This window comes from Rissa tridactyla, chromosome 22, assembly GCF_028500815.1.
Source record: "Rissa tridactyla isolate bRisTri1 chromosome 22, bRisTri1.patW.cur.20221130, whole genome shotgun sequence".
Classification (NCBI taxonomy): domain Eukaryota; kingdom Metazoa; phylum Chordata; class Aves; order Charadriiformes; family Laridae; genus Rissa; species Rissa tridactyla.
In genome coordinates, this window is record NC_071487.1 from 4561904 (window position 1) to 4583563 (window position 21660).

The 21660-nt window shown below is 60.3% G+C and overlaps 1 protein-coding gene across 1 annotated transcript in view; it reads right to left on the reverse strand.

Annotated features, from left to right (window-relative positions):
• Positions 1 to 21660, reverse strand: part of MUC16 (mucin 16, cell surface associated) — a gene marked incomplete at its 5' end in the record, with an annotated part of 77116 nt that overhangs the window by 31759 nt on the left and 23697 nt on the right. Inside the window, 32 exons of the mRNA XM_054182330.1 lie at positions 1034 to 1142; positions 1538 to 1710; positions 2733 to 2788; positions 2997 to 3139; positions 3535 to 3707; positions 4760 to 4815; positions 5024 to 5166; positions 5553 to 5734; positions 6757 to 6812; positions 7021 to 7163; positions 7559 to 7731; positions 8784 to 8839; positions 9048 to 9190; positions 9586 to 9758; positions 10811 to 10866; positions 11075 to 11217; positions 11613 to 11785; positions 12808 to 12863; positions 13072 to 13214; positions 13610 to 13782; positions 14415 to 14470; positions 14679 to 14821; positions 15217 to 15389; positions 16382 to 16437; positions 16646 to 16788; positions 17184 to 17356; positions 17929 to 17984; positions 18193 to 18335; positions 18731 to 18903; positions 19566 to 19621; positions 19830 to 19972; positions 20368 to 20540. Coding sequence (XP_054038305.1) covers positions 1034 to 1142; positions 1538 to 1710; positions 2733 to 2788; positions 2997 to 3139; positions 3535 to 3707; positions 4760 to 4815; positions 5024 to 5166; positions 5553 to 5734; positions 6757 to 6812; positions 7021 to 7163; positions 7559 to 7731; positions 8784 to 8839; positions 9048 to 9190; positions 9586 to 9758; positions 10811 to 10866; positions 11075 to 11217; positions 11613 to 11785; positions 12808 to 12863; positions 13072 to 13214; positions 13610 to 13782; positions 14415 to 14470; positions 14679 to 14821; positions 15217 to 15389; positions 16382 to 16437; positions 16646 to 16788; positions 17184 to 17356; positions 17929 to 17984; positions 18193 to 18335; positions 18731 to 18903; positions 19566 to 19621; positions 19830 to 19972; positions 20368 to 20540 — 4011 coding nt within the window. The remainder of the gene's footprint in view (positions 1 to 1033; positions 1143 to 1537; positions 1711 to 2732; positions 2789 to 2996; positions 3140 to 3534; positions 3708 to 4759; positions 4816 to 5023; positions 5167 to 5552; positions 5735 to 6756; positions 6813 to 7020; positions 7164 to 7558; positions 7732 to 8783; positions 8840 to 9047; positions 9191 to 9585; positions 9759 to 10810; positions 10867 to 11074; positions 11218 to 11612; positions 11786 to 12807; positions 12864 to 13071; positions 13215 to 13609; positions 13783 to 14414; positions 14471 to 14678; positions 14822 to 15216; positions 15390 to 16381; positions 16438 to 16645; positions 16789 to 17183; positions 17357 to 17928; positions 17985 to 18192; positions 18336 to 18730; positions 18904 to 19565; positions 19622 to 19829; positions 19973 to 20367; positions 20541 to 21660) is intronic.

Below are 21660 nucleotides of genomic sequence, written 5' to 3' on the forward strand. Positions count from 1 at the left end.
GGGAAAAGGTCCAGAGGGAAAGGGGCATCAAGGAGAAGGTGCTAAGGCAGGAGGGGATCAGGGAGGAGGTCTAGAGGTAATGGGGCATCAAGGAGAAGGTCCAGAGGGATTGGGGCATCGAGGAGAAGGTCCGGAGGGATTGGGGCATCGAGGAGAAGGTCCGGAGGCATTGGGGCATCGAGGAGTAGGTCCAGAGGGATTGGGGCATCGAGGAGAAGGTCCAGTGGGAATGGGGCATTACGGAGAAGGTGCTAAGGTAGGAGGGCACAAGGGAGAAGGTCCAGAGGGAATGGGGCATCAAGGAGAAGGTCCAGAGGGATTGGGGCATCGAGGAGAAGGTCCAGAGGGATTGGGGCATCGAGGAGAAGGTCCGGAGGCATTGGGGCATCGAGGAGATGGTCTTAAGGCAGGAGGGAATCAATGAGAAGGTCCTAAGGCAGGAGGGTATCAGGGAGAATGTCCAGAGGGAATGGGGCATCAAGGACATAGTCTTAAGGCAGGAGGGAATCAGGGAGAAGGTCCAGAGGGAATGGGGCATCAACGAGATGGTCTTAAGGCAAGAGGGCATCAAGGAGAAGGTCCAGAGGGAATGGGGCATCAAGGAGATGGTCTTAAGGCAGGAGGGAATCAGGGAGAAAGTCCGAAGGCAGGAGGGCATCATGGAGAAGGTGCTAAGGAAGGAGGGCATCAAGGAGAAGGTGCTAAGGAAGGAGGGCAGGAGGGAGAAGGTCCTGCCTCTGTAGGCTAGGTGGCCACCTAGTGTGATGGGCCCCCTGATCTGCTTGTGGCACCTGGAAAGCGAGACTCACGCGCAACCCATACCTGAAGGCTGTGGTTTCACATCCAAGGAAAGCGGGGCCAATGCTGCTTTCCTTCAGAAGGCGATCCAGCTGCCGAGGAGAGAGGTTTCACAGTTAAGTCCTGGCCATCCCCGTGCGCTCCCACCAAGTTTATGGGGCCAGCGGGGGCACTGCCATGGCCCTGTGGTGGGCCACATACCATGGTAGTTAGGACCCTCCTCGTAGTGCTGAACTTTGCCGGGTCAGGATTTTCCAGGTCGGAGTTGTAGGGGAGATTGGTGATGGTGAAGTTGATGGTGAAATGCTGGAGGGGTCCAGGTGTGGTTGGTGGGTGGCTGGGAGCTGCAGGAAGCACAGATAGGGAGTGAGGAGGTGCAAGAGCCAGGGTGTGAAGGCTCGGGGTGGAGTAAAGCAGAGGTCTTGTGCCAGCCACCCCTCCTTGGAGGCCCTGGTCGCAACGGGGAAGGCTTTCAGGCTGCCCGCTTCTCGCAGGGAGCACGAGCCCTGTCCCGCAGCAAGCTGTGCCCAGGAGAAGACCCCCGCAAGGCACTTGCTGCCTTCTGAGCACAGCCTGCTCCTGCAAGGTACTCACCGGGCAGGACTGGCTGTTCGTTGTAACCTGGGAAGAGAGAGAAAGAGAGAGGGGTGATGAGCTGGAGGTGGGGACAGGGAGGGAGCAGGGCTGGGGAAGGCTGCCAGGGGAGAGCAGAGGAGGCAGAGAGAGGAGCATGGGTCACCGTTGACGTAGAGGCTGTCCTTGTCCAGGCTGTAGGGGCCCAGCTGCGTGATGCCTCTGGTCTTGTTGCTCACTTCGTGGTAAAGGCCCACCCTGTCCAAGGGCAGGGCGGAAGGCTCCTGCCTGTAGCTGCAGACGGCGTCCACCCCCGTGTTGTCCCCTTGCCTCACTGGCCTGGAAAACATAGCGCCGTGCCTGAGCACCCCTCCCCTGCGCCGTCCCGCTTTCAGGCCAGGCCTTGGGGCACCCGCAGCCATCTCGGCAGAGGATCGCAAGCCCGGCACTGCCAGCCCGTGTGTGCGTGGTGGCCGGCCACTGCTCTCCTGCCTGCAGTAACGCCCTGGGGGTGCTGAGGAAGCGCGGGGCCAGGCAGGGCTTTAGAGTCGTCTTGGGGCTGTGCCGTCACTGTCCCGAGGTGAGAGGGCAGGAGCGAGGGGAGGCCGTAAGGCAGGAGGGAATCAGGGAAAAGGTCCAGAGGGAAAGGGGCATCAAGGAGAAGGTGCTAAGGCAGGAGGGGATCAGGGAGGAGGTCTAGAGGTAATGGGGCATCAAGGAGAAGGTCCAGAGGGATTGGGGCATCAAGGAGAAGGTCCAGAGGGACTGGGGCATCGAGGAGAATGTCCGGAGGCATTGGGGCATCGAGGAGAAGGTCCAGAGGGATTGGGGCATCGAGGAGAAGGTCCAGAGGGATTGGGGCATAAAGGAGAAGGTGCTAAGGTAGGAGGGCACAAGGGAGAAGGTCCAAAGGGAATGGGGCATCAAGGAGAAGGTCCAGAGGGATTGGGGCATCAAGGAGATGGTCTTAAGGCAGGAGGGAATCAAAGAGAAGGTCCTAAGGCAGGAGGGTATCAGGGAGAATGTCCAGAGGGAATGGGGCATCAAGGACATAGTCTTAAGGCAGGAGGGAATCAGGGAGAAGGTCCAGAGGGAATGGGGCATCAACGAGATGGTCTTAAGGCAAGAGGGCATCAAGGAGAAGGTCCAGAGGGAATCGGGCATCAAGGAGATGGTCTTAAGGCAGGAGGGAATCGGGGAGAAGGTCCAGAGGGAATGGGGCATCAAGGAGATGGTCTTAAGGCAGGAGGGAATCAGGGCGAAAGTCCGAAGGCAGGAGGGCATCATGGAGAAGGTGCTAAGGAAGGAGGGCATCAAGGAGAAGGTGCTAAGGAAGGAGGGCAGGAGGGGGAAGGTCCTGCCTCTGTAGGCTAGGTGGCCACCTAGTGTGTTGGGCCCCCGGATCTGCTTGTGGCACCTGGAAAGGGAGACTCACGCGCAACCCATACCTGAAGGCTGTGGTTTCACATCCAAGGAAAGCGGGGCCAATGCTGCTTTCCTTCAGAAGGCGATCCAGCTGCCGAGGAGAGAGGTTTCACAGTTAAGTCCTGGCCATCCCCGTGCGCTCCCACCAAGTTTATGGGGCCAGCGGGGGCACTGCCATGGCCCTGTGGTGGGCTGCTTACCAAGGTGGCCATGACCCTCCTCGTAGTGCTGAACTTTGCCGAGTCAGGATTTTCCAGGTCGGAGTTGTAGGGGAGATTGGTGATGGTGAAGTTGATGGTGAAATGCTGGAGGGGTCCAGGTGTGGTTGGTGGGTGGCTGGGAGCTGCAAGAAGCACAGATGGGGAGTGAGGAGGTGCAAGAGCCAGGGTGTGAAGGCTCGGGGTGGAGAAACGCAGAGGTCTTGTGCCAGCCACCCCTCCTTGGAGGCCCTGGTCGCAACGGGGAAGGCTTTCAGGCTGCCCGCTTCTCGCAGGGAGCACGAGCCCTGTCCCGCAGCAAGCTGTGCCCAGGAGAAGACCCCCGCAAGGCACTTGCTGCCTTCTGAGCACAGCCTGCTCCTGCAAGGTACTCACCGGGCAGGACTGGCTGTTCGTTGTAACCTGGGAAGAGAGAGAAAGAGAGAGGGGTGATGAGCTGGAGGTGGGGACAGGGAGGGAGCAGGGCTGGGGAAGGCTGCCAGGGGAGAGCAGAGGAGGCAGAGAGAGGAGCATGGGTCACCGTTGACGTAGAGGCTGTCCTTGTCCAGGCTGTAGGGGCCCAGCTGCGTGATGCCTCTGGTCTTGTTGCTCACTTCGTGGTAAAGGCCCACCCTGTCCAAGGGCAGGGCGGAAGGCTCCTGCCTGTAGCTGCAGACGGCGTCCACCCCCGTGTTGTCCCCTTGCCTCACTGGCCTGGAAAACATAGCGCCGTGCCTGAGCACCCCTCCCCTGTGCCGTCCCGCTTTCAGGCCAGGCCTTGGGGCACCCGCAGCCATCTCGGCAGAGGATCGCAAGCCCGGCACTGCCAGCCCGTGTGTGCGTGGTGGCCGGCCACTGCTCTCCTGCCTGCAGTACCGCCCTGGGGGTGCTGAGTTAGCGCGGGGCCAGGCAGGGCTTTAGAGTCGTCTTGGGGCTGTGCCGTGACTGTCCCGAGGCGAGAGGGCAGGAGCGAGGGGAGGCCGTAAGGCAGGAGGGAATCTGGGAAAAGGTCCAGAGGGAAAGGGGCATCAAGGAGAAGGTGCTAAGGCAGGAGGGGATCAGGGAGGAGGTCTAGAGGTAATGGGGCATCAAGGAGAAGGTCCAGAGGGATTGGGGCATCGAGGAGAAGGTCCAGAGGGATTGGGGCATCGAGGAGAAGGTCCGGAGGCATTGGGGCATCGAGGAGTAGGTCCAGAGGGATTGGGGCATCGAGGAGAAGGTCCAGAGGGAATGGGGCATCAAGGAGAAGGTCCAGTGGGAATGGGGCATTACGGAGAAGGTGCTAAGGTAGGAGGGCACAAGGGAGAATGTCCAGAGGGAATGGGGCATCAAGGAGAAGCTCCAGAGGCAATGGGGCATCAAGGAGAAGGTCCAGAGGGATTGGGGCATCAAGGAGAAGGTCCGGAGGCATTGGGGCATCGAGGAGATGGTCTTAAGGCAGGAGGGAATCAAAGAGAAGGTCCTAAGGCAGGAGGGTATCAGGGAGAATGTCCAGAGGGAATGGGGCATCAAGGACATAGTCTTAAGGCAGGAGGGAATCAGGGAGAAGGTCCAGAGGGAATGGGGCATCAACGAGATGGTCTTAAGGCAAGAGGGCATCAAGGAGAAGGTCCAGAGGGAATGGGGCATCAAGGAGATGGTCTTAAGGCAGGAGGGAATCAGGGAGAAAGTCCGAAGGCAGGAGGGCATCATGGAGAAGGTGCTAAGGAAGGAGGGCATCAAGGAGAAGGTGCTAAGGAAGGAGGGCAGGAGGGAGAAGGTCCTGCCTCTGTAGGCTAGGTGGCCACCTAGTGTGATGGGCCCCCTGATCTGCTTGTGGCACCTGGAAAGGGAGACTCACGCGCAACCCATACCTGAAGGCTGTGGTTTCACATCCAAGGAAAGCGGGGCCAATGCTGCTTTCCTTCAGAAGGCGATCCAGCTGCCGAGGAGAGAGGTTTCACAGTTAAGTCCTGGCCATCCCCGTGCGCTCCCACCAAGTTTATGGGGCCAGCGGGGGCACTGCCATGGCCCTGTGGTGGGCCACATACCATGGTAGTTAGGACCCTCCTCGTAGTGCTGAACTTTGCCGAGTCAGGATTTTCCAGGTCGGAGTTGTAGGGGAGATTGGTGATGGTGAAGTTGATGGTGAAATGCTGGAGGGGTCCAGGTGTGGTTGGTGGGTGGCTGGGAGCTGCAAGAAGCACAGATGGGGAGTGAGGAGGTGCAAGAGCCAGGGTGTGAAGGCTCGGGGTGGAGTAAAGCAGAGGTCTTGTGCCAGCCACCCCTCCTTGGAGGCCCTGGTCGCAACGGGGAAGGCTTTCAGGCTGCCCGCTTCTCGCAGGGAGCACGAGCCCTGTCCCGCAGCAAGCTGTGCCCAGGAGAAGACCCCCGCAAGGCACTTGCTGCCTTCTGAGCACAGCCTGCTCCTGCAAGGTACTCACCGGGCAGGACTGGCTGTTCGTTGTAACCTGGGAAGAGAGAGAAAGAGAGAGGGGTGATGAGCTGGAGGTGGGGACAGGGAGGGAGCAGGGCTGGGGAAGGCTGCCAGGGGAGAGCAGAGGAGGCAGAGAGAGGAGCATGGGTCACCGTTGACGTAGAGGCTGTCCTTGTCCAGGCTGTAGGGGCCCAGCTGCGTGATGCCTCTGGTCTTGTTGCTCACTTCGTGGTAAAGGCCCACCCTGTCCAAGGGCAGGGCGGAAGGCTCCTGCCTGTAGCTGCAGACGGCGTCCACCCCCGTGTTGTCCCCTTGCCTCACTGGCCTGGAAAACATAGCGCCGTGCCTGAGCACCCCTCCCCTGCGCCGTCCCGCTTTCAGGCCAGGCCTTGGGGCACCCGCAGCCATCTCGGCAGAGGATCGCAAGCCCGGCACTGCCAGCCCGTGTGTGCGTGGTGGCCGGCCACTGCTCTCCTGCCTGCAGTAACGCCCTGGGGGTGCTGAGGAAGCGCGGGGCCAGGCAGGGCTTTAGAGTCGTCTTGGGGCTGTGCCGTCACTGTCCCGAGGTGAGAGGGCAGGAGCGAGGGGAGGCCGTAAGGCAGGAGGGAATCAGGGAAAAGGTCCAGAGGGAAAGGGGCATCAAGGAGAAGGTGCTAAGGCAGGAGGGGATCAGGGAGGAGGTCTAGAGGTAATGGGGCATCAAGGAGAAGGTCCAGAGGGATTGGGGCATCAAGGAGAAGGTCCAGAGGGACTGGGGCATCGAGGAGAATGTCCGGAGGCATTGGGGCATCGAGGAGAAGGTCCAGAGGGATTGGGGCATCGAGGAGAAGGTCCAGAGGGATTGGGGCATAAAGGAGAAGGTGCTAAGGTAGGAGGGCACAAGGGAGAAGGTCCAAAGGGAATGGGGCATCAAGGAGAAGGTCCAGAGGGATTGGGGCATCAAGGAGATGGTCTTAAGGCAGGAGGGAATCAAAGAGAAGGTCCTAAGGCAGGAGGGTATCAGGGAGAATGTCCAGAGGGAATGGGGCATCAAGGACATAGTCTTAAGGCAGGAGGGAATCAGGGAGAAGGTCCAGAGGGAATGGGGCATCAACGAGATGGTCTTAAGGCAAGAGGGCATCAAGGAGAAGGTCCAGAGGGAATCGGGCATCAAGGAGATGGTCTTAAGGCAGGAGGGAATCGGGGAGAAGGTCCAGAGGGAATGGGGCATCAAGGAGATGGTCTTAAGGCAGGAGGGAATCAGGGCGAAAGTCCGAAGGCAGGAGGGCATCATGGAGAAGGTGCTAAGGAAGGAGGGCATCAAGGAGAAGGTGCTAAGGAAGGAGGGCAGGAGGGGGAAGGTCCTGCCTCTGTAGGCTAGGTGGCCACCTAGTGTGTTGGGCCCCCGGATCTGCTTGTGGCACCTGGAAAGGGAGACTCACGCGCAACCCATACCTGAAGGCTGTGGTTTCACATCCAAGGAAAGCGGGGCCAATGCTGCTTTCCTTCAGAAGGCGATCCAGCTGCCGAGGAGAGAGGTTTCACAGTTAAGTCCTGGCCATCCCCGTGCGCTCCCACCAAGTTTATGGGGCCAGCGGGGGCACTGCCATGGCCCTGTGGTGGGCTGCTTACCAAGGTGGCCATGACCCTCCTCGTAGTGCTGAACTTTGCCGAGTCAGGATTTTCCAGGTCGGAGTTGTAGGGGAGATTGGTGATGGTGAAGTTGATGGTGAAATGCTGGAGGGGTCCAGGTGTGGTTGGTGGGTGGCTGGGAGCTGCAAGAAGCACAGATGGGGAGTGAGGAGGTGCAAGAGCCAGGGTGTGAAGGCTCGGGGTGGAGAAACGCAGAGGTCTTGTGCCAGCCACCCCTCCTTGGAGGCCCTGGTCGCAACGGGGAAGGCTTTCAGGCTGCCCGCTTCTCGCAGGGAGCACGAGCCCTGTCCCGCAGCAAGCTGTGCCCAGGAGAAGACCCCCGCAAGGCACTTGCTGCCTTCTGAGCACAGCCTGCTCCTGCAAGGTACTCACCGGGCAGGACTGGCTGTTCGTTGTAACCTGGGAAGAGAGAGAAAGAGAGAGGGGTGATGAGCTGGAGGTGGGGACAGGGAGGGAGCAGGGCTGGGGAAGGCTGCCAGGGGAGAGCAGAGGAGGCAGAGAGAGGAGCATGGGTCACCGTTGACGTAGAGGCTGTCCTTGTCCAGGCTGTAGGGGCCCAGCTGCGTGATGCCTCTGGTCTTGTTGCTCACTTCGTGGTAAAGGCCCACCCTGTCCAAGGGCAGGGCGGAAGGCTCCTGCCTGTAGCTGCAGACGGCGTCCACCCCCGTGTTGTCCCCTTGCCTCACTGGCCTGGAAAACATAGCGCCGTGCCTGAGCACCCCTCCCCTGTGCCGTCCCGCTTTCAGGCCAGGCCTTGGGGCACCCGCAGCCATCTCGGCAGAGGATCGCAAGCCCGGCACTGCCAGCCCGTGTGTGCGTGGTGGCCGGCCACTGCTCTCCTGCCTGCAGTACCGCCCTGGGGGTGCTGAGTTAGCGCGGGGCCAGGCAGGGCTTTAGAGTCGTCTTGGGGCTGTGCCGTGACTGTCCCGAGGCGAGAGGGCAGGAGCGAGGGGAGGCCGTAAGGCAGGAGGGAATCTGGGAAAAGGTCCAGAGGGAAAGGGGCATCAAGGAGAAGGTGCTAAGGCAGGAGGGGATCAGGGAGGAGGTCTAGAGGTAATGGGGCATCAAGGAGAAGGTCCAGAGGGATTGGGGCATCGAGGAGAAGGTCCAGAGGGATTGGGGCATCGAGGAGAAGGTCCGGAGGCATTGGGGCATCGAGGAGTAGGTCCAGAGGGATTGGGGCATCGAGGAGAAGGTCCAGAGGGAATGGGGCATCAAGGAGAAGGTCCAGTGGGAATGGGGCATTACGGAGAAGGTGCTAAGGTAGGAGGGCACAAGGGAGAATGTCCAGAGGGAATGGGGCATCAAGGAGAAGCTCCAGAGGCAATGGGGCATCAAGGAGAAGGTCCAGAGGGATTGGGGCATCAAGGAGAAGGTCCGGAGGCATTGGGGCATCGAGGAGATGGTCTTAAGGCAGGAGGGAATCAAAGAGAAGGTCCTAAGGCAGGAGGGTATCAGGGAGAATGTCCAGAGGGAATGGGGCATCAAGGACATAGTCTTAAGGCAGGAGGGAATCAGGGAGAAGGTCCAGAGGGAATGGGGCATCAACGAGATGGTCTTAAGGCAAGAGGGCATCAAGGAGAAGGTCCAGAGGGAATGGGGCATCAAGGAGATGGTCTTAAGGCAGGAGGGAATCAGGGAGAAAGTCCGAAGGCAGGAGGGCATCATGGAGAAGGTGCTAAGGAAGGAGGGCATCAAGGAGAAGGTGCTAAGGAAGGAGGGCAGGAGGGAGAAGGTCCTGCCTCTGTAGGCTAGGTGGCCACCTAGTGTGATGGGCCCCCTGATCTGCTTGTGGCACCTGGAAAGGGAGACTCACGCGCAACCCATACCTGAAGGCTGTGGTTTCACATCCAAGGAAAGCGGGGCCAATGCTGCTTTCCTTCAGAAGGCGATCCAGCTGCCGAGGAGAGAGGTTTCACAGTTAAGTCCTGGCCATCCCCGTGCGCTCCCACCAAGTTTATGGGGCCAGCGGGGGCACTGCCATGGCCCTGTGGTGGGCCACATACCATGGTAGTTAGGACCCTCCTCGTAGTGCTGAACTTTGCCGAGTCAGGATTTTCCAGGTCGGAGTTGTAGGGGAGATTGGTGATGGTGAAGTTGATGGTGAAATGCTGGAGGGGTCCAGGTGTGGTTGGTGGGTGGCTGGGAGCTGCAAGAAGCACAGATGGGGAGTGAGGAGGTGCAAGAGCCAGGGTGTGAAGGCTCGGGGTGGAGTAAAGCAGAGGTCTTGTGCCAGCCACCCCTCCTTGGAGGCCCTGGTCGCAACGGGGAAGGCTTTCAGGCTGCCCGCTTCTCGCAGGGAGCACGAGCCCTGTCCCGCAGCAAGCTGTGCCCAGGAGAAGACCCCCGCAAGGCACTTGCTGCCTTCTGAGCACAGCCTGCTCCTGCAAGGTACTCACCGGGCAGGACTGGCTGTTCGTTGTAACCTGGGAAGAGAGAGAAAGAGAGAGGGGTGATGAGCTGGAGGTGGGGACAGGGAGGGAGCAGGGCTGGGGAAGGCTGCCAGGGGAGAGCAGAGGAGGCAGAGAGAGGAGCATGGGTCACCGTTGACGTAGAGGCTGTCCTTGTCCAGGCTGTAGGGGCCCAGCTGCGTGATGCCTCTGGTCTTGTTGCTCACTTCGTGGTAAAGGCCCACCCTGTCCAAGGGCAGGGCGGAAGGCTCCTGCCTGTAGCTGCAGACGGCGTCCACCCCCGTGTTGTCCCCTTGCCTCACTGGCCTGGAAAACATAGCGCCGTGCCTGAGCACCCCTCCCCTGTGCCGTCCCGCTTTCAGGCCAGGCCTTGGGGCACCCGCAGCCATCTCGGCAGAGGATCGCAAGCCCGGCACTGCCAGCCCGTGTGTGCGTGGTGTCCGGCCACTGCTCTCCTGCCTGCAGTACCGCCCTGGGGGTGCTGAGTTAGCGCGGGGCCAGGCAGGGCTTTAGAGTCGTCTTGGGGCTGTGCCGTGACTGTCCCGAGGCGAGAGGGCAGGAGCGAGGGGAGGCCGTAAGGCAGGAGGGAATCTGGGAAAAGGTCCAGAGGGAAAGGGGCATCAAGGAGAAGGTGCTAAGGCAGGAGGGGATCAGGGAGGAGGTCTAGAGGTAATGGGGCATCAAGGAGAAGGTCCAGAGGGATTGGGGCATCGAGGAGAATGTCCAGAGGGATTGGGGCATCGAGGAGAAGGTCCGGAGGCATTGGGGCATCGAGGAGAAGGTCCAGAGGGATTGGGGCATCGAGGAGAAGGTCCAGAGGGAATGGGGCATCAAGGAGAAGGTCCAGTGGGAATGGGGCATTACGGAGAAGGTGCTAAGGTAGGAGGGCACAAGGGAGAATGTCCAGAGGGAATGGGGCATCAAGGAGAAGCTCCAGAGGCAATGGGGCATCAAGGAGAAGGTCCAGAGGGATTGGGGCATCAAGGAGAAGGTCCGGAGGCATTGGGGCATCGAGGAGATGGTCTTAAGGCAGGAGGGAATCAAAGAGAAGGTCCTAAGGCAGGAGGGTATCAGGGAGAATGTCCAGAGGGAATGGGGCATCAAGGACATAGTCTTAAGGCAGGAGGGAATCAGGGAGAAGGTCCAGAGGGAATGGGGCATCAACGAGATGGTCTTAAGGCAAGAGGGCATCAAGGAGAAGGTCCAGAGGGAATGGGGCATCAAGGAGATGGTCTTAAGGCAGGAGGGAATCAGGGAGAAAGTCCGAAGGCAGGAGGGCATCATGGAGAAGGTGCTAAGGAAGGAGGGCATCAAGGAGAAGGTGCTAAGGAAGGAGGGCAGGAGGGAGAAGGTCCTGCCTCTGTAGGCTAGGTGGCCACCTAGTGTGATGGGCCCCCTGATCTGCTTGTGGCACCTGGAAAGGGAGACTCACGCGCAACCCATACCTGAAGGCTGTGGTTTCACATCCAAGGAAAGCGGGGCCAATGCTGCTTTCCTTCAGAAGGCGATCCAGCTGCCGAGGAGAGAGGTTTCACAGTTAAGTCCTGGCCATCCCCGTGCGCTCCCACCAAGTTTATGGGGCCAGCGGGGGCACTGCCATGGCCCTGTGGTGGGCCACATACCATGGTAGTTAGGACCCTCCTCGTAGTGCTGAACTTTGCCGAGTCAGGATTTTCCAGGTCGGAGTTGTAGGGGAGATTGGTGATGGTGAAGTTGATGGTGAAATGCTGGAGGGGTCCAGATGTGGTTGGTGGGTGGCTGGGAGCTGCAAGAAGCACAGATGGGGAGTGAGGAGGTGCAAGAGCCAGGGTGTGAAGGCTCGGGGTGGAGAAAAGCAGAGGTCTTGTGCCAGCCACCCCTCCTTGGAGGCCCTGGTCGCAACGGGGAAGGCTTTCAGGCTGCCCGCTTCTCGCAGGGAGCACGAGCCCTGTCCCGCAGCAAGCTGTGCCCAGGAGAAGACCCCCGCAAGGCACTTGCTGCCTTCTGAGCACAGCCTGCTCCTGCAAGGTACTCACCGGGCAGGACTGGCTGTTCGTTGTAACCTGGGAAGAGAGAGAAAGAGAGAGGGGTGATGAGCTGGAGGTGGGGACAGGGAGGGAGCAGGGCTGGGGAAGGCTGCCAGGGGAGAGCAGAGGAGGCAGAGAGAGGAGCATGGGTCACCGTTGACGTAGAGGCTGTCCTTGTCCAGGCTGTAGGGGCCCAGCTGCGTGATGCCTCTGGTCTTGTTGCTCACTTCGTGGTAAAGGCCCACCCTGTCCAAGGGCAGGGCGGAAGGCTCCTGCCTGTAGCTGCAGACGGCGTCCACCCCCGTGTTGTCCCCTTGCCTCACTGGCCTGGAAAACATAGCGCCGTGCCTGAGCACCCCTCCCCTGCGCCATCCCGCTTTCAGGCCAGGCCTTGGGGCACCCGCAGCCATCTCGGCAGAGGATCGCAAGCCCGGCACTGCCAGCCCGTGTGTGCGTGGTGGCCGGCCACTGCTCTCCTGCCTGCAGTAACGCCCTGGGGGTGCTGAGTTAGCGCGGGGCCAGGCAGGGCTTTAGAGTCGTCTTGGGGCTGTGCCGTGACTGTCCCAAGGCGAGAGGGCAGGAGCGAGGGGAGGCCGTAAGGCAGGAGGGAATCAGGGAAAAGGTCCAGAGGGAAAGGGGCATCAAGGAGAAGGTGCTAAGGCAGGAGGGGATCAGGGAGGAGGTCTAGAGGTAATGGGGCATCAAGGAGAAGGTCCAGAGGGATTGGGGCATCGAGGAGAAGGTCCACAGGGATTGGGGCATCGAGGAGAAGGTCCAGAGGGATTGGGGCATCAAGGAGAAGGTCCAGAGGGATTGGGGCATCGAGGAGAAGGTCCAGAGGGAATGGGGCATCGAGGAGAAGGTCCAGTGGGAATGGGGCATAAAGGAGAAGGTGCTAAGGTAGGAGGGCACAAGGGAGAAGGTCCAGAGGGAATGGGGCATCAAGGAGAAGGTCCAGAGGGATTGGGGCATCGAGGAGAAGGTCCGGAGGCATTGGGGCATCGAGGAGATGGTCTTAAGGCAGGAGGGAATCAAAGAGAAGGTCCTAAGGCAGGAGGGTATCAGGGAGAATGTCCAGAGGGAATGGGGCATCAAGGACATAGTCTTAAGGCAGGAGGGAATCAGGGAGAAGGTCCAGAGGGCATGGGGCATCAAGGAGATGGTCTTAAGGCAGGAGGGAATCGGGGAGAAGGTCCAGAGGGAATGGGGCATCAAGGAGATAGTCTTAAGGCAGGAGGGAATCAGGGAGAAAGTCCGAAGGCAGGAGGGCATCATGGAGAAGGTGCTAAGGAAGGAGGGCATCAAGGAGAAGGTGCTAAGGAAGGAGGGCAGGAGGGAGAAGGTCCTGCCTCTGTAGGCTAGGTGGCCACCTAGTGTGATGGGCCCCCTGATCTGCTTGTGGCACCTGGAAAGGGAGACTCACGCGCAACCCATACCTGAAGGCTGTGGTTTCACATCCAAGGAAAGCGGGGCCAATGCTGCTTTCCTTCAGAAGGTGATCCAGCTGCCAAGGAGAGAGGTTTCACAGTTAAGTCCTGGCCATCCCCGTGCGCTCCCACCAAGTTTATGGGGCCAGCGGGGGCACTGCCATGGCCCTGTGGTGGGCCACATACCATGGTAGTTAGGACCCTCCTCGTAGTGCTGAACTTTGCCGAGTCAGGATTTTCCAGGTCGGAGTTGTAGGGGAGATTGGTGATGGTGAAGTTGATGGTGAAATGCTGGAGGGGTCCAGGTGTGGTTGGTGGGTGGCTGGGAGCTGCAAGAAGCACAGATGGGGAGTGAGGAGGTGCAAGAGCCAGGGTGTGAAGGCTCGGGGTGGAGAAACGCAGAGGTCTTGTGCCAGCCACCCCTCCTTGGAGGCCCTGGTCGCAACGGGGAAGGCTTTCAGGCTGCCCGCTTCTCGCAGGGAGCACGAGCCCTGTCCCGCAGCAAGCTGTGCCCAGGAGAAGACCCCCGCAAGGCACTTGCTGCCTTCTGAGCACAGCCTGCTCCTGCAAGGTACTCACCGGGCAGGACTGGCTGTTCGTTGTAACCTGGGAAGAGAGAGAAAGAGAGAGGGGTGATGAGCTGGAGGTGGGGACAGGGAGGGAGCAGGGCTGGGGAAGGCTGCCAGGGGAGAGCAGAGGAGGCAGAGAGAGGAGCATGGGTCACCGTTGACGTAGAGGCTGTCCTTGTCCAGGCTGTAGGGGCCCAGCTGCGTGATGCCTCTGGTCTTGTTGCTCACTTCGTGGTAAAGGCCCACCCTGTCCAAGGGCAGGGCGGAAGGCTCCTGCCTGTAGCTGCAGACGGCGTCCACCCCCGTGTTGTCCCCTTGCCTCACTGGCCTGGAAAACATAGCGCCGTGCCTGAGCACCCCTCCCCTGCGCCATCCCGCTTTCAGGCCAGGCCTTGGGGCACCCGCAGCCATCTCGGCAGAGGATCGCAAGCCCGGCACTGCCAGCCCGTGTGTGCGTGGTGTCCGGCCACTGCTCTCCTGCCTGCAGTAACGCCCTGGGGGTGCTGAGGAAGCGCGGGGCCAGGCAGGGCTTTAGAGTCGTCTTGGGGCTGTGCCGTGACTGTCCCGAGGCGAGAGGGCAGGAGCGAGGGGAGGCCGTAAGGCAGGAGGGGATCAGGGAAAAAGTCCAGAGGGAATGGGACATCAGGGAGAAGGTCCAGAGGGAATGGGTCATCAAGGAGAAGGTGCTAAGGCAGGAGGGCATCAGGGAGAAGGTCCAGAGGGAATGGGGCATCAAGGAGAAGGTCCAGAGGGATTGGGGCATAAAGGAGAAGGTGCTAAGGCAGGAGGGCATCAGGGAGAAGGTCCAGGTGTAATGCGGCATGAGGGAGAAGGTCCAGATGGAATGGGGCATCAAGGAGAAGGTGCTAATGCAGGAGGGCATCAGGGAGAAGGTCCTAAGGCATGAGGGCATCAGGGAGAAGGTGCTAAAGAAGGAGGGCAGGAGGGAGAATGTCCTGCCTCCGTAGGCTAGGTGGCCACGTAGTGTAATGGGCCCCCTGATCTGCTTGTGGCACCTGGAAAGGGAGACTCACGCGCAACCCATACCTGAAGGCTGTGGTTTCACATCCAAGGAAAGCGGGGCCAATGCTGCTTTCCTTCAGAAGGCGATCCAGCTGCCGAGGAGAGAGGTTTCACAGTTAAGTCCTGGCCATCCCCGTGCGCTCCCACCAAGTTTATGGGGCCAGCGGGGGCACTGCCATGGCCCTGTGGTGGGCCACATACCATGGTAGTTAGGACCCTCCTCGTAGTGCTGAACTTTGCCGAGTCAGGATTTTCCAGGTCGGAGTTGTAGGGGAGATTGGTGATGGTGAAGTTGATGGTGAAATGCTGGAGGGGTCCAGATGTGGTTGGTGGGTGGCTGGGAGCTGCAAGAAGCACAGATGGGGAGTGAGGAGGTGCAAGAGCCAGGGTGTGAAGGCTCGGGGTGGAGAAAAGCAGAGGTCTTGTGCCAGCCACCCCTCCTTGGAGGCCCTGGTCGCAACGGGGAAGGCTTTCAGGCTGCCCGCTTCTCGCAGGGAGCACGAGCCCTGTCCCGCAGCAAGCTGTGCCCAGGAGAAGACCCCCGCAAGGCACTTGCTGCCTTCTGAGCACAGCCTGCTCCTGCAAGGTACTCACCGGGCAGGACTGGCTGTTCGTTGTAACCTGGGAAGAGAGAGAAAGAGAGAGGGGTGATGAGCTGGAGGTGGGGACAGGGAGGGAGCAGGGCTGGGGAAGGCTGCCAGGGGAGAGCAGAGGAGGCAGAGAGAGGAGCATGGGTCACCGTTGACGTAGAGGCTGTCCTTGTCCAGGCTGTAGGGGCCCAGCTGCGTGATGCCTCTGGTCTTGTTGCTCACTTCGTGGTAAAGGCCCACCCTGTCCAAGGGCAGGGCGGAAGGCTCCTGCCTGTAGCTGCAGACGGCGTCCACCCCCGTGTTGTCCCCTTGCCTCACTGGCCTGGAAAACATAGCGCCGTGCCTGAGCACCCCTCCCCTGTGCCGTCCCGCTTTCAGGCCAGGCCTTGGGGCACCCGCAGCCATCTCGGCAGAGGATCGCAAGCCCGGCACTGCCAGCCCGTGTGTGCGTGGTGGCCGGCCACTGCTCTCCTGCCTGCAGTACCGCCCTGGGGGTGCTGAGTTAGCGCGGGGCCAGGCAGGGCTTTAGAGTCGTCTTGGGGCTGTGCCGTGACTGTCCCGAGGCGAGAGGGCAGGAGCGAGGGGAGGCCGTAAGGCAGGAGGGAATCTGGGAAAAGGTCCAGAGGGAAAGGGGCATCAAGGAGAAGGTGCTAAGGCAGGAGGGGATCAGGGAGGAGGTCTAGAGGTAATGGGGCATCAAGGAGAAGGTCCAGAGGGATTGGGGCATCGAGGAGAAGGTCCAGAGGGATTGGGGCATCGAGGAGAAGGTCCAGAGGGATTGGGGCATAAAGGAGAAGGTGCTAAGGTAGGAGGGCACAAGGGAGAAGGTCCAAAGGGAATGGGGCATCAAGGAGAAGGTCCAGAGGGATTGGGGCATCAAGGAGAAGGTCCAGAGTGATTGGGGCATCAAGGAGATGGTCTTAAGGCAGGAGGGAATCAAAGAGAAGGTCCTAAGGCAGGAGGGTATCAGGGAGAATGTCCAGAGGGAATGGGGCATCAAGGACATAGTCTTAAGGCAGGAGGGAATCAGGGAGAAGGTCCAGAGGGAATGGGGCATCAACGAGATGGTCTTAAGGCAAGAGGGCATCAAGGAGAAGGTCCAGAGGGAATGGGGCATCAAGGAGATGGTCTTAAGGCAGGAGGGAATCGGGGAGAAGGTCCAGAGGGAATGGGGCATCAAGGAGATAGTCTTAAGGCAGGAGGGAATCAGGGAGAAAGTCCAAAGGCAGGAGGGCATCATGGAGAAGGTGCTAAGGAAGGAGGGCATCAAGGAGAAGGTGCTAAGGAAGGAGGGCAGGAGGGAGAAGGTCCTGCCTCTGTAGGCTAGGTGGCCACCTAGTGTGATGGGCCCCCGGATCTGCTTGTGGCACCTGGAAAGGGAGACTCACGCGCAACCCATACCTGAAGGCTGTGGTTTCACATCCAAGGAAAGCGGGGCCAATGCTGCTTTCCTTCAGAAGGCGATCCAGCTGCCGAGGAGAGAGGTTTCACAGTTAAGTCCTGGCCATCCCCGTGCGCTCCCACCAAGTTTATGGGGCCAGCGGGGGCACTGCCATGGCCCTGTGGTGGGCTGCTTACCAAGGTGGCCATGACCCTCCTCGTAGTGCTGAACTTTGCCGAGTCAGGATTTTCCAGGTCGGAGTTGTAGGGGAGATTGGTGATGGTGAAGTTGATGGTGAAATGCTGGAGGGGTCCAGGTGTGGTTGGTGGGTGGCTGGGAGCTGCAAGAAGCACAGATGGGGAGTGAGGAGGTGCAAGAGCCAGGGTGTGAAGGCTCGGGGTGGAGAAAAGCAGAGGTCTTGTGCCAGCCACCCCTCCTTGGAGGCCCTGGTCGCAACGGGGAAGGCTTTCAGGCTGCCCGCTTCTCGCAGGGAGCACGAGCCCTGTCCCCCAGCAAGCTGTGCCCAGGAGAAGACCCCCGCAAGGCACTTGCTGCCTTCTGAGCACAGCCTGCTCCTGCAAGGTACTCACCGGGCAGGACTGGCTGTTCGTTGTAACCTGGGAAGAGAGAGAAAGAGAGAGGGGTGATGAGCTGGAGGTGGGGACAGGGAGGGAGCAGGGCTGGGGAAGGCTGCCAGGGGAGAGCAGAGGAGGCAGAGAGAGGAGCATGGGTCACCGTTGACGTAGAGGCTGTCCTTGTCCAGGCTGTAGGGGCCCAGCTGCGTGATGCCTCTGGTCTTGTTGCTCACTTCGTGGTAAAGGCCCACCCTGTCCAAGGGCAGGGCGGAAGGCTCCTGCCTGTAGCTGCAGACGGCGTCCACCCCCGTGTTGTCCCCTTGCCTCACTGGCCTGGAAAACATAGCGCCGTGCCTGAGCACCCCTCCCCTGCGCCGTCCCGCTTTCAGGCCAGGCCTTGGGGCACCCGCAGCCATCTCGGCAGAGGATCGCAAGCCCGGCACTGCCAGCCCGTGTGTGCGTGGTGGCCGGCCACTGCTCTCCTGCCTGCAGTAACGCCCTGGGGGTGCTGAGGAAGCGCGGGGACAGGCAGGGCTTTAGAGTCGTCTTGGGGCTGTGCCGTGACTGTCCCGAGGCGAGAGGGCAGGAGCGAGGGGAGGCCGTAAGGCAGGAGGGAATCAGGGAAAAAGTCCAGAGGGAATGGGACATCAAGGAGAAGGTGCTAAGGCAGGAGGGCATCAGGGAGAAGGTCCAGAGGGATTGGGGCATAAAGGAGAAGGTGCTAAGGCAGGAGGGCATCAGGGAGAAGGTCCAGGTGTAATGCGGCATGAGGGAGAAGGTCCAGATGGAATGGGGCATCAAGGAGAAGGTGCTAATGCAGGAGGGCAGCAGGGAGAAGGTCCTAAGGCATGAGGGCATCAGGGAGAAGGTGCTAAAGAAGGAGGGCAGGAGGGAGAAGGTCCTGCCTCCGTAGGCTAGGTGGCCACGTAGTGTAACGGGCCCCCGGATCTGCTTGTGGCACCTGGAAAGGGAGACTCACGCGCAACCCATACCTGAAGGCTGTGGTTTCACATCCAAGGAAAGCGGGGCCAATGCTGCTTTCCTTCAGAAGGCGATCCAGCTGCCGAGGAGAGAGGTTTCACAGTTAAGTCCTGGCCATCCCCGTGCGCTCCCACCAAGTTTATGGGGCCAGCGGGGGCACTGCCATGGCCCTGTGGTGGGCTGCTTACCAAGGTGGCCATGACCCTCCTCGTAGTGCTGAACTTTGCCGAGTCAGGATTTTCCAGGTCGGAGTTGTAGGGGAGATTGGTGATGGTGAAGTTGATGGTGAAATGCTGGAGGGGTCCAGGTGTGGTTGGTGGGTGGCTGGGAGCTGCAAGAAGCACAGATGGGGAGTGAGGAGGTGCAAGAGCCAGGGTGTGAAGGCTCGGGGTGGAGAAACGCAGAGGTCTTGTGCCAGCCACCCCTCCTTGGAGGCCCTGGTCGCAACGGGGAAGGCTTTCAGGCTGCCCGCTTCTCGCAGGGAGCACGAGCCCTGTCCCGCAGCAAGCTGTGCCCAGGAGAAGACCCCCGCAAGGCACTTGCTGCCTTCTGAGCACAGCCTGCTCCTGCAAGGTACTCACCGGGCAGGACTGGCTGTTCGTTGTAACCTGGGAAGAGAGAGAAAGAGAGAGGGGTGATGAGCTGGAGGTGGGGACAGGGAGGGAGCAGGGCTGGGGAAGGCTGCCAGGGGAGAGCAGAGGAGGCAGAGAGAGGAGCATGGGTCACCGTTGACGTAGAGGCTGTCCTTGTCCAGGCTGTAGGGGCCCAGCTGCGTGATGCCTCTGGTCTTGTTGCTCACTTCGTGGTAAAGGCCCACCCTGTCCAAGGGCAGGGCGGAAGGCTCCTGCCTGTAGCTGCAGACGGCGTCCACCCCCGTGTTGTCCCCTTGCCTCACTGGCCTGGAAAACATAGCGCCGTGCCTGAGCACCCCTCCCCTGTGCCGTCCCGCTTTCAGGCCAGGCCTTGGGGCACCCGCAGCCATCTCGGCAGAGGATCGCAAGCCCGGCACTGCCAGCCCGTGTGTGCGTGGTGGCCGGCCACTGCTCTCCTGCCTGCAGTAACGCCCTGGGGGTGCTGAGGAAGCGCGGGGCCAGGCAGGGCTTTAGAGTCGTCTTGGGGCTGTGCCGTGACTGTCCCGAGGCGACAGGACAGGAGCGAGGGGAGGCCGTAAGGCAGGAGGGAATCAGGGAAAAGGTCCAGAGGGAATGGGACATCAGGGAGAAGGTCCAGAGGGAATGGGTCATCAAGGAGAAGGTGCTAAGGCAGGAGGGGATCAGGGAGAAGGTCCAGAGGGATTGGGGCATAAAGGAGAAGGTCCAGAGGGAATGGGGCATCAAGGAGAAGGTCCAGAGGGATTGGGGCATTAAGGAGAAGGTCCGAAGGCAGGAGGGCATCAGGGAGAAGGTCCAGGTGTAATGCGGCATGAGGGAGAAGGTCCAGATGGAATGGGGCATCAAGGAGAAGGTGCTAATGCAGGAGGGCGTCAGGGAGAAGGTCCTAAGGCATGAGGGCATCAGGGAGAAGGTGCTAAAGCAGGAGGGAAGGACGGAGAAGGTCCTGCCTCCGTAGGCTAGGTGGCCACCTAGTGTGATGGGCCTCCTGATCTGCTTGTGGCACCTGGGAAGGGAGACTCATGCGCAACCCATACCTGAAGGCTGTGGTTTCACATCCAAGGAAAGCGGGGCCAATGCTGCTTTCCTTCAGAAGGCGATCCAGCTGCCGAGGAGAGAGGTTTCACAGTTAAGTCCTGGCCATCCCCGTGCGCTCCCACCAAGTTTATGGGGCCAGCGGGGGCACTGCCATGGCCCTGTGGTGGGCTGCTTACCAAGGTGGCCATGACCCTCCTCGTAGTGCTGAACTTTGCTGAGTCAGGATTTTCCAGGTCGGAGTTGTAGGGGAGATTGGTGATGGTGAAGTTGATGGTGAAATGCTGGAGGGGTCCAGGTGTGGTTGGTGGGTGGCTGGGAGCTGCAAGAAGCACAGATGGGGAGTGAGGAGGTGCAAGAGCCAGGGTGTGAAGGCTCGGGGTGGAGAAAAGCAGAGGTCTTGTGCCAGCCACCCCTCCTTGGAGGCCCTGGTCGCAACGCGGAAGGCTTTTAGGCTGCCCGCTTCTCGCAGGGAGCACGAGCCCTGTCCCGCAGCAAGCTGTGCCCAGGAGAAGACCCCCGCAAGGCACTTGCTGCCTTCTGAGCACAGCCTGCTCCTGCAAGGTACTCACCGGGCAGGACTGGCTGTTCGTTGTAACCTGGGAAGAGAGAGAAAGAGAGAGGGGTGATGAGCTGGAGGTGGGGACAGGGAGGGAGCAGGGCTGGGGAAGGCTGCCAGGGGAGAGCAGAGGAGGCAGAGAGAGGAGCATGGGTCACCGTTGACGTAGAGGCTGTCCTTGTCCAGGCTGTAGGGGCCCAGCTGCGTGATGCCTCTGGTCTTGTTGCTCACTTCGTGGTAAAGGCCCACCCTGTCCAAGGGCAGGGCGGAAGGCTCCTGCCTGTAGCTGCAGACGGCGTCCACCCCCGTGTTGTCCCCTTGCCTCACTGGCCTGGAAAACATAGCGCCGTGCCTGAGCACCCCTCCCCTGTGCCGTCCCGCTTTCAGGCCAGGCCTTGGGGCACCCGCAGCCATCTCGGCAGAGGATCGCAAGCCCGGCACTGCCAGCCCGTGTGTGCGTGGTGGCCGGCCACTGCTCTCCTGCCTGCAGTACCGCCCTGGGGGTGCTGAGTTAGCGCGGGGCCAGGCAGGGCTTTAGAGTCGTCTTGGGGCTGTGCCGTCACTGTCCCGAGGTGAGAGGGCAGGAGCGAGGGGAGGCCGTAAGGCAGGAGGGAATCAGGGAAAAGGTCCAGAGGGAATGGGACATCAAGGAGAAGGTGCTAAGGCAGGAGGAGATCAGGGAGAAGGTCCAGAGGGAATGGGGCATCAAGGAGATGGTCTTAAGGCAGGAGGGAATCAAGGAGAAGGTCCAGAGGGAATGGGGCATCAAGGAGAAGGTCCAGAGGGATTGGGGCATCAAGGAGAAGGTCCAGAGGGAATGGGACATCAAGGAGATGGTCTTAAGGCAGGAGGGAATCTGGGAAAAGGTCCAGAGGGAAAGGGGCATCAAGGAGAAGGTGCTAAGGCAGGAGGGGATCAGGGAGGAGGTCTAGAGGTAATGGGGCATCAAGGAGAAGGTCCAGAGGGATTGGGGCATCGAGGAGAAGGTCCAGAGGGATTGGGGCATAAAGGAGAAGGTGCTAAGGTAGGAGGGCACAAGGGAGAAGGTCCAAAGGGAATGGGGCATCAAGGAGAAGGTCCAGAGGGATTGGGGCATCAAGGAGAAGGTCCAGAGGGATTGGGGCATCAAGGAGATGGTCTTAAGGCAGGAGGGAATCAAAGAGAAGGTCCTAAGGCAGGAGGGTATCAGGGAGAATGTCCAGAGGGAATGGGGCATCAAGGACATAGTCTTAAGGCAGGAGGGAATCAGGGAGAAGGTCCAGAGGGAATGGGGCATCAACGAGATGGTCTTAAGGCAAGAGGGCATCAAGGAGAAGGTCCAGAGGGAATGGGGCATCAAGGAGATGGTCTTAAGGCAGGAGGGAATCGGGGAGAAGGTCCAGAGGGAATGGGGCATCAAGGAGATAGTCTTAAGGCAGGAGGGAATCAGGGAGAAAGTCCAAAGGCAGGAG